Consider the following 9,155-nt stretch of genomic DNA (forward strand, 5'->3'; position numbering starts at 1 on the left):
AATGACACCTCCAGGGAGGTTTTCTAAGTTGGCTGCCAGCTGGGCCACAGGCAGGAGCAGACGTGGCCCACATCGGCCCACATCCAAGGTCACAGCAGCCCTGTTAGCTCAGCCTCATCAATCCGCAGGAACAGGAAATGGAGGCTCAGAGGCAGGAGGCGACATGTCCAGGATGGTGGGCTTTTTCTACTCACCACACTGGCATTTACAATCACCTGCTGCAACTTCCAAGCCTAAATGCTTCCACTTTGGATCTTGTTGGATTCAGGGGCCAAACAGAGCAGTGTTTGCTCTCCTAGTCTGCAGATGAGGAAAACTGAGGTCCAGGAGGGTCCAGAGCTACGTCCAAAGCCACTCAGTAAGCCAGGGATGGGACTGAGATTATATCCGGGCACAGGGGCCCTTTGGTCTGTGCTTAGCTTGAGGAGCTAATGTCTGCTGAACCCCGAGACCCTATTTTCCGGCTGCCCACTGGGCACCTGGACCATAAGCCTAGCATCGCTCACAGAGGGCCCTGCCTTTGAATCACATGGACTAGATCAGACAGCTCAGATGGAACTCCTGCTCCTTCACTTAAAAGCTGTGTGACCCTGGGCAAGCCACTTCACTTCTCTGGACCTGACTTTCCCCACTGCAAAACAGGTGTTAAAGCTACAGAGGCAGCCTTGTCGCTGAGGCCCTCAACCCAGTGGGGGGAAGACCGATCTATCTGGGGGGAGGAAGCAGAGAGCAGGAGGGTTTTGTGGGTACCAGGATTTGGAGAGACCCAGGTTTGGAACCAACTGAGGGAGAAAGGAGCGGAGGTAGATGGACAAAGATCAAAGGCCAGGCCTGGGGCCAAGGGGGCGCCCCCCCCCCCCCCCCGCCCCCGCGTTAACCCATCCACTCACCTGCACAGGCTCACAGACAGGCCCCTCACCTGGCAGAAGGTGGTCCAGAGCGCCCCCTTGTTGGTGCTGAGCTGGCTCCTGAGGGGCAAGAGGAGCAGGACAGAGCTGCATGTGCCTAGTGCTTTCTTAGGTAGCCGTTGTTCTCAAGCCTGGCTGTGCCTGACAATCACCTGGTAACTTTTTTCAAAATCCCAAGGCTCAAGCGGCTTGCCAGACTCCAGAAACTCTGAGGGTGGGGCTCAGCCTCTATGACTGAACAAGCCCTCCTGGTGATTCCGCCGCCAGCCTAACTTCAAGAAGTTAGCAGGCCCTCAATACCTGTCGGTGGCCTGGTTGATTTCAGTCAATGGCTGATTGAAATGGATCATTAAGGCTCTATCTTTGCGCAGCCCCCAGTGCTGCGGCTCTCAAGCCGGGCTGCATTCAAAAGCCAAGGACTGGGTCCCACACCCAGAAATTCTGATTTCATTGGCTTGGGGTGCAGCCGGGGCTACGAGGGGTTTTAACAGCTCCGGGAGGTCGTGCTGTGTTGTCAGTGCAGAGACCCACCTCTCCGACACCTGAGGCTACAGGAAACCAGTGCCTGCCTCTCCTTGTGTGTTTGCTCCTGCTCCCCAGTCTCTGGATGGAACACAGACACCAGGAACGCTTCCCTAGGGTGACTGATGCGATCAGGGGGCAGGCACGCTGGGCTGATTCTGGGTCTGCTTGGAAACAATTGCAGGTCTCGAGCCATCACTTCCCAGCAGGGCAACTGGTGGGCCAGGCCCTCTCGCTGAGCCTCAGCCCCCTGGTCAGCCCAGCACCCCTTCCGTGGGGTTGTTGTGAGGGTGCAGACTGAGGCTGGGTGTTGATGGAGGGCAGGAGGCTTGCGGCCCCCAATCCCTGCTAGGCCTGAATGCAACACGCCGCAATGGAAGCAGCAAGACAGATGTGAAGACCAGGTCTGCAGCCTCAGAGCTGGCCTCTCCCTGTCCTGGCCGCCAAGTCACTGGGCAGGAGACCGCTGAGAATGTTGACTTGCACTGCATCTGAGAACAGGGGGTGGGGTGGTGGCAAGGGGTCTCCACTCAAGGCGGAGCGTGGGTGGGGGGCAGGGGTGACTCCTACCTGGGCACCGCCCCGGCAGCAGTTTGGGGGCCCCGGGGAGGCCGTCCACTTTGCTCTCTCTCCCCCCCTTCAGTTTGCTACATCTCGGCCTTGGTCCTGTCGTGCTCACTCACCTTCCTCATGCTGATCCGCTCACTGGTGACACACAGGTCAGTGGCAGGCTCTGACTCCCCAGTGCAGCTGTGGGGAAGAGGTGCAGGAGCCCTGAGCCAGGAGGCCTGTGGGGAAAGCCCTGGGTCTGGGAAGAGGGGAGAGCCACTGCAGGCCCAGGTGGTCACTGTGTCCGCCTGCCCAGCTGCCCTGTGGTGGGTGGAGAAGGCGGGGCCTCGCCGTGCCCACCCTCCCGGGCTTCCTGTCTGGTGGGAGTGATACAGGGCTGGAAGACCCCAAGCTGGGGTGTGGACTTTGCCCTCTGAGAAGGGACCACCTGGGTGGGCTGGAAGGCAGCCTGGGAAAGCCGGGGGTTGGAAGAGGCAAGAGATGGGGGAGGAAGGGTGGCCAGAGGCAGGAGGAACAGTGTCAGAAACAGGGACTGGAGTGAACCTGCCACGTGCCAGCGTGGCTGTGGAGGTGGCCCGGCTGGTGCTGGGGCGCTGAAGAGATTGTGATGGGCCATTGAATCCCAGACTGCCTCGCTTGCCCGCACACTGTGAGCTGTGAGCAGAGTGGGGAAGAAGGTTCTAGTTAGGAGCAGCGTGGGTGGGAAGGGGAGCAACGGCAGAGTGTGCATTTGCCAGGCCTCAGGGTTTTTACCCAGGGATCTTTTCCCACAGGGTTGGCCCTACTTAGGCCGGCGTTCAAGGCCCTCAAGCCTCTGCCTGCCTGGAACCTTGCTTCCTGCGAGTCACTCTCCGTTCCTACAATCGTTTCCTCGCCTTTCTGACTTGGCTCAGGCTGAGCCTTCCGCCTGAACTCATCTCCCTCGATCTCTGCCTTGCACTAAAACTTACACTCATTCATCCTTTAAGACTCTACTCAGATACCACCTCCTCCAGGAAGCCCTGTCTGGCTCCCACGGCCCTTGGCTTTCCTGCCTGTGGCCATAGGTTGTAAGGAGACAGGGAATTCTGCCAGAGACTGGCCCAGAGGAGGAATTTAGGGAGTGTGTGTGTTCCCTGAGATCTCTGCTTTCCTCACCCCCTTCCCCCAACCAGGGTCAACCTGCAAGCTCTGTACCGAGGGGCTGCCCTGGACCTGGGCCCCCTGCCCCGGAGTCCCCACCCCTCCCGCCAGGCCATATTCTGTTGGATGAGCTTCAGTGCCTACCAGACTGCTTTTACCTGCCTTGGTGAGCACCCCATTGCCCCCTCCCCCGCCCCAGCTGGGGAGGGGAGAGCACTCAGCGGGTCTTGGCTGCCCCTGGGTGTCTACCCGTGCTGGGGCAAACTGGGGCGAGATCAACAAGAGGGACCCACCTTGCCTTCTCTGCCTTCAGGAGGCTCACTCAGGTTGAGGGAGAGGGGCAGGTGCAGAAGCCCTTGGGGAAAGGATGGCCCCTCACTGCCACCAGGTGTTTCCACAGAGGGTGAACCCAGGGCTGGAAGGTGGGAAGTTCACGGAGGCACATTCCTGCTTACATAAGGGTGGGTTATGCCACAGTGGGCTGCCTTGTGGAGATAATGAGATCCCTATCACTGGGGTACGCAAGCAGGGTTCTGTGGTCATTGTTGGGGCTGCAAAGGGGGTCCTGCCCTGAGAGGGTTAGTTTAGGTTAATTTCTAGCACGTTTCTGATTCTCCCCATGGGCAGTGCAGTGAATAAAGCCCTCTGAAATGGGAGGGGGCCGGGGCCAGTGTGGCAAACCCAGGGCCTGATTTCCCTGCCTGCTGGTTCCTTCGGTCCTCACCTCCCCGGGGGAAGAGGAGAAGAATGACAAAGGAGAAGAGAAATTACTAGTGCAAAAAGTTGTAATTCCTCTTCTTGGTAGACTTTATACCTCCCAAGCTCTTTTAGACACATGACCTCGTGTAAACAAGTAGCCAGTTGTTTCCATAGACGAGTTTCTGGCATCAACTGTGTGCCAGGACTCTGGCCAATAGGAATGCAACACTAATTTAAAATGCAATCTTGTCCCCAAGGGCTTGGGGACAACTGGGGGGAAATAACGTTTGCAAAGCACTTTGTGGTTTTCAAAGAGTTGCCACAGACATTATATCATTGGATCCTCCCAGCAAGCCTGCTGAGGTAGGGGCCATGACCTCATTTGACCGAGGAAGAACCCGAAGTTCAGAGAGGTAAAGTAACATGCTCTAGTTGGCACAGCTAAGGCAGCGGCAGAGCAGGGATCTGGAACCAGGTTTGCCCCATTCCTAAGCCCTTGGGTTCCTGGGAGTGCCAGGGTGGGCTGGGGTCCCACAGAGCCTGATGTCTGTCCCCCTGCACCTCCCTGTCCTGCAGGGCTCCTGGTGCAACAGATCATCTTCTTCTTGGGGATCATGGTCCTTGCCTTCCTGGTGTTCATGCCCGTGCTCCACGGCAGGAACCTCCTGCTCCTCCGATCCTTGGAGTCCTCATGGTGAGAGAGGCAAGGAGCTGAGGGCTCTAGGCCCACCGCCCAGAGGGCCACTAACAGTGACATCCTCCCCACCCCACCTGCAGGCCCTTCTGGCTGACCTTGGTCCTGGCCGTGGTCCTGCAGAACATGGCAGCCCACTGGATCTTCCTAGAGACTCGCCATGGACACCCAGAGCTAACCAACCGGTGAGGCAGCTCCTGGGCTTGTGGTCTCCTCGGGACCTCAGCCTCTTCTTCTTCGGGGTCTTTCCTATTGTGTCCTTCTTCCTCCGCTGCCATCTCTCCCTTTTCTCTTGGGAAGCCCAGCGGAGGGTAGGAGAGCTTGACTTTCCCAAAGAGAAAGGGAACAGTGGCCCAGCCGACTCCAGAATACGTCTCTGCTCACCTGTCACAGTGCCAGAAATACTCCATGAGGCTTTCCTGCTTTGGGGATCAGCACCGCTCTCCCCTGGACCCTCTGTGTTCCCCAAAACCATGTGACTCCCTCTTTGCAGGTGAACAGAAACATTTCCATGTTAGGTGGAAAGGCTGTGGGAGGACCTCAGCCCCAGGAGAGACTCGGAATCAGCGGACAAGGGACCCAGAGGAGGGAGATGGGACACTGGGGTCACAGAAAGTTCCAGGACATAAGCCCCAGCTCTGCCACTGATAGCCTTAGCTAAGCCATCCAGTCTCTCTGGGCCTCAGTACCACCACCTGTCTCCCAGCATGGTGGGGGGAAGAGAGCAGGCCCAGCACAGGGCAGGGTGCTTAGAAGGTATACTCGATAAATGATAGGCAGTGAACAACAGCGGCTGTGCTTAGTACCTAGGTCTGACCCTGACCCCGAGGAAGGGGCTCGGTGGGGGAGGGCCAGCCTCAGCCTTTTCTCTCCCCCCACCCCAGGCGAGCGCTCTCCGCAGTCACGTTCTTTCTCTTCCCCATCAACGTGCTGGTGGGCGCCGTGGTGGCTGCCTGGCGAGTGCTCCTCTCTGCCCTCTACAATGCTGTCCACCTTGGCCAGATGGACTTCAGCCTGCTGCCACCTCGAGCCGCCAATCTCGACCCCGGTAGGGCCACTGGGCAGGGGCCAGGAGCAGGGGTTGCTTAGGCTGTGCAAGCAGTGAGGGAGGCTCTGCCCCGAGCTAGTCCACGAGGGACTGTGGCCGGTGTGGGAGGGGGACCCACGGGCAGCGCAGGCACCGTGCGCTCAGGGGGCCGGGGGCGCGCCGGCAGGCTGCTCAGGACACTTCCGGTACGTGCGTTAGGGGTGGCGGCGGAGGGGGGGGGGCTTCCTCCCCCAGCGCTGCCGTCCTCCACCCACCGCAGGCTACCACACATACTGCAGCTTCTTGAAGATCGAGGCCAGCCAGTTGCATCCAGCCACGACAGCGTTCTGTGACCTGCTTCTGCGAACACAGCGGCCCCAGCCTCTCCGGGGCCCCCAGGATGGCCTCAGACACGGGGAGGAAGAAGAAGGTGGGCCTTCCCCCTGGGGATGGCGGGAATTGAGCCCACCTTCTCTGAGGGACGAGGCATGCCCCCGCCCCCTGCCACACGTAGGACGTATGTACCACGTACAATGGAGTGAACCGCAGGAAAACGCTCACTTCCTCTCTCCCTCCGCTGCCTGCGGGAGGAGGGAAGTGAGCATTTTCCTGGTGCCTCTCGAGGTAATTTTTTTCCTTGATCCCACCACACACTGTCTCCCTCTGCGCGTTCCGTAAGAGTGCACACACACACACACACACACACCCTTCTCACGCAGAGAATGAGAGGTCTTCCCCTTCCTTATCGCCCGGGAAGTTCGCAGTAGGGAGGTGGGTACCGAGCTGGCTGTCCCAGCCCTTCCTCCAGTCCCCTCCATAGAGCTGGCCCCTCTCTCTTCTGCCTGCCCCTTGCGGGACAACACCCTGAGCCTTTACAAACACCCCTCTGTGGCCCACACTTCTCCCAACTTCCCACCCTATGAGCGGGCCCCTGGAGCCCCGGGGTCACCAGCCTCCCCAACAACGCACATGAGGCTTTCAGACTGCTCAGGTTTGGCGCCAGAGGGGTTGGCTGGGTGTTTGCTGAGTGACTCACAGGAAGTCTCTCCCTCTCAGGGATACAGCTGCTGCAGACCAAGGACCCCGTGGCCAGAGGAGCAGGGCCCAGGGCCCGCCAAGGCAGGGCCCGCTGGGGTCTGGCCTACACGCTGCTGCACAACCCGGCCCTGCAAGCCTTCCGGAAGACGGCCCTGTCGGGGGCCTAGGTCAACGGAGCCCAGCCCCGAGGGTGCGGGAAGCCACCGTGTCCTTGTTTGTGCTGGGGTCCTCCCCTCCTCCCAGCCCACTCCCTCCCCAGCGTCCCCAGCGTCCCCCCCCAGCCAGGGCAGCCTCTCTGCCAGCAAGTTCCCCGGATCAGCGACCAGCACCAGAAGCCAGGGGTCGCTGTGGTTGGATGGAGGTCTGCCCACACCAGGAGCTTCCAGAGGGCTCTGGTCTGCACCCTTCGTCTTGGGAAGCCAGCAAGGGCTCCAGAGGAAGTAATTGGTGGTGTAGGCTCTTGGTCTGGGAGCCAGTGGAACCGGGGAGGCCACATCCAGGCCCCTCCCCATGCTGGCAATGCCACCAGCCTCAGCCTCACTGCGGTCTTCTGCCTGGCCTTGGTGAGGTTCAGCCCAGAACAGTTTCACGTTCCAGCTCAGCCCCACCTCAGCCTTGGATCTCACCACCACGGAACCAGACACAGGGCTTCCTCTCTCCTCCAGCTTCCCCCTCTCCTCTTGGGGGGGCCTCATGCCTTCCTGCGAGGCAGCCCAGGAGGAAGCCATGGGCTCCTACTGGGCAGCAAAGTCATGGCTCAAAGCAGGCCCCACACCGAGCTGGCCACACTTGAGAGCCTGATATTTTTGCAATTGGTATGCCTTTAGATATTATGAAAGGGGTTAGTGTGCTCCTTGTAATAAACTTGTCCCTGAGAAACAGTCCTCCGTAGGAGGAGGGTACGTGGGGGAAAACTGCCCGTACTGCCAGTAAATCATGTATGGGGCTTGGGTGGGGTCGGGGTATCCTGGTCACATGTGGGGCTGGGTACTCCGTGCGGGGCAGAGGAGAACCCATAGCCATATCCTTTTGGGTGGTAGAGGGACTGGGGACCCTATGATGCCACCTCTGAACTATGTGGACATTGGCTTTGGAGGTAGGACTTCTCCTGGGTCCTTGAGAATGGGCAGGACTTAGGGAAGAGAGATTTCAGGAAGACGGAAGCAATATGAATAAAGAAGCGGAAGAGGGGGGATGGGGCACAGGGTGGAGCTGTCCTAAAAGGAGTAGACCCTGTGTGCAGCCGGGAAGGGCAGCTGAGGTGGGGGGGGGGGGAGGGGGGGTCCCTTCCCTTGCTGGGGACTGGTGGAGGTGGGGGATGGATGACTGAGGGTGTAGGGCCCACTGTGGGCTTGGTGAGGGTGGGGGAAAGGTGGCCACTCCACAGATCTGGGTCAGCGGGGCCTTGAGAGATGTCTGCACAACCTCTCTCCTCGCCCACATTCCCACACTCCACCACGGCCTCAAATACACTTGAAGCTAGGGGTGGGGCCAGGGAGCTCAAACCCGCCTTTGAGGCTGCCCCAGAGGGGCAGGGGAGGGTGGGTAAGAGGGCGGGCTCTGATCCCACTGTAGCCCATTGAAAAATGTCTTTCTGACCCAGTGTTGGTGACCCACAGCGTCACAGGGATGAGAAGGCAGACTGGGTCTCTTCCCTTAACAAGGAAACAGTCACAATAGAGTGTGATCAGACTGGGACACTGGACACCCAGGGTTGTGTGAGCCAGAGGAAGGGACCCCATCCTTGTGGGGGCCAGGGGGTGGGGCACCCAGGAAGGCTTCCTTGAGCCAACTTAGCCAAGTGAGGAAGAGGGGAAGGGTGTCCAGACCAAGGGAACAGCATATATAAAGATGTAGAAGATAACACATCACAGACTATTACGGGAACATTAATTAGCAGGTCCAAGAGGGTCACGTGGAGGGAGGGTGACATCAGAGAGTCAGGCAGAGGGACAATGAATGGCTGGCTGGGGAATTTGGGCGTCACTCTGAGGGTACGGGGAGCCACAGATGACTTTGAAGCAGGAGAGTGACTGTTTCATTCAGAGCACAGCTGTTCCCCAGCTGCCCCTGACTCAGGTCTTAGGCCCAGGTCCCATTTCCAAAAGCCAAGCTTGCTCAGCTGTGAATGGGAGCCAGAGACATCAGGGATCCAAGATGAGTTAGGATATCAAGCCTTCGATAATCAGAGTCCGTTGGACCCTTAAGCATCCTACTCGTCCTTTGTTTTCTGAGGAAACTGAAGCCCAGAGATGGGCAGTGATTTACCCAAAGTGGCACAGCACGGGGGACTTGGCTCCACCCTGCTGCTTCCCACCAGATGTGCAGACATCCCTGACATGTGCTGCTGGTGACATCAGCTCAGCAGGAGCTGCAAGCTGCTGAGGGGGGCGGGGAGGTGCTGCGTGTGGACCAGGAGGAGGGGGAAGGGAAGCTGGCCAGACTCCTCGGCCTCCCTGCCTCCACTTTGCTGGGCTCAACAGTCCTGAGTGCAGAACCTGGGAGGCCGCAGAGCCTCTCCCACAGGGTCGTGTCCCTATGTGTAGCCCCCTTCGTTCTGGAAACGGGTGGGGAG

General features: G+C 59.2%; 1 protein-coding gene across 4 annotated transcripts in view; it reads left to right on the top strand.

The window, feature by feature from the left end:
- The window catches only part of STRA6 (signaling receptor and transporter of retinol STRA6), a 30,057-nt gene extending 22,560 nt beyond the window's left edge, over positions 1–7,497 (top strand). For all 4 annotated transcript variants that reach the window (XM_030317723.1, XM_032593596.1, XM_032593595.1 and 1 more), the window contains 7 exons: positions 2,074–2,149; positions 3,155–3,288; positions 4,398–4,515; positions 4,599–4,700; positions 5,400–5,563; positions 5,823–5,972; positions 6,599–7,497. In XM_030317723.1, the coding sequence (XP_030173583.1) occupies positions 2,074–2,149; positions 3,155–3,288; positions 4,398–4,515; positions 4,599–4,700; positions 5,400–5,563; positions 5,823–5,972; positions 6,599–6,747 (893 nt within the window). In that variant the 3' untranslated portion in view covers positions 6,748–7,497. The remainder of the gene's footprint in view (positions 1–2,073; positions 2,150–3,154; positions 3,289–4,397; positions 4,516–4,598; positions 4,701–5,399; positions 5,564–5,822; positions 5,973–6,598) is intronic.
- Positions 7,498–9,155: the final 1,658 nt, after the last annotated feature.

The sequence above is a fragment of the Lynx canadensis genome, chromosome B3, assembly GCF_007474595.2.
Source record: "Lynx canadensis isolate LIC74 chromosome B3, mLynCan4.pri.v2, whole genome shotgun sequence".
NCBI classification, from domain to species: Eukaryota; Metazoa; Chordata; class Mammalia; order Carnivora; family Felidae; genus Lynx; species Lynx canadensis.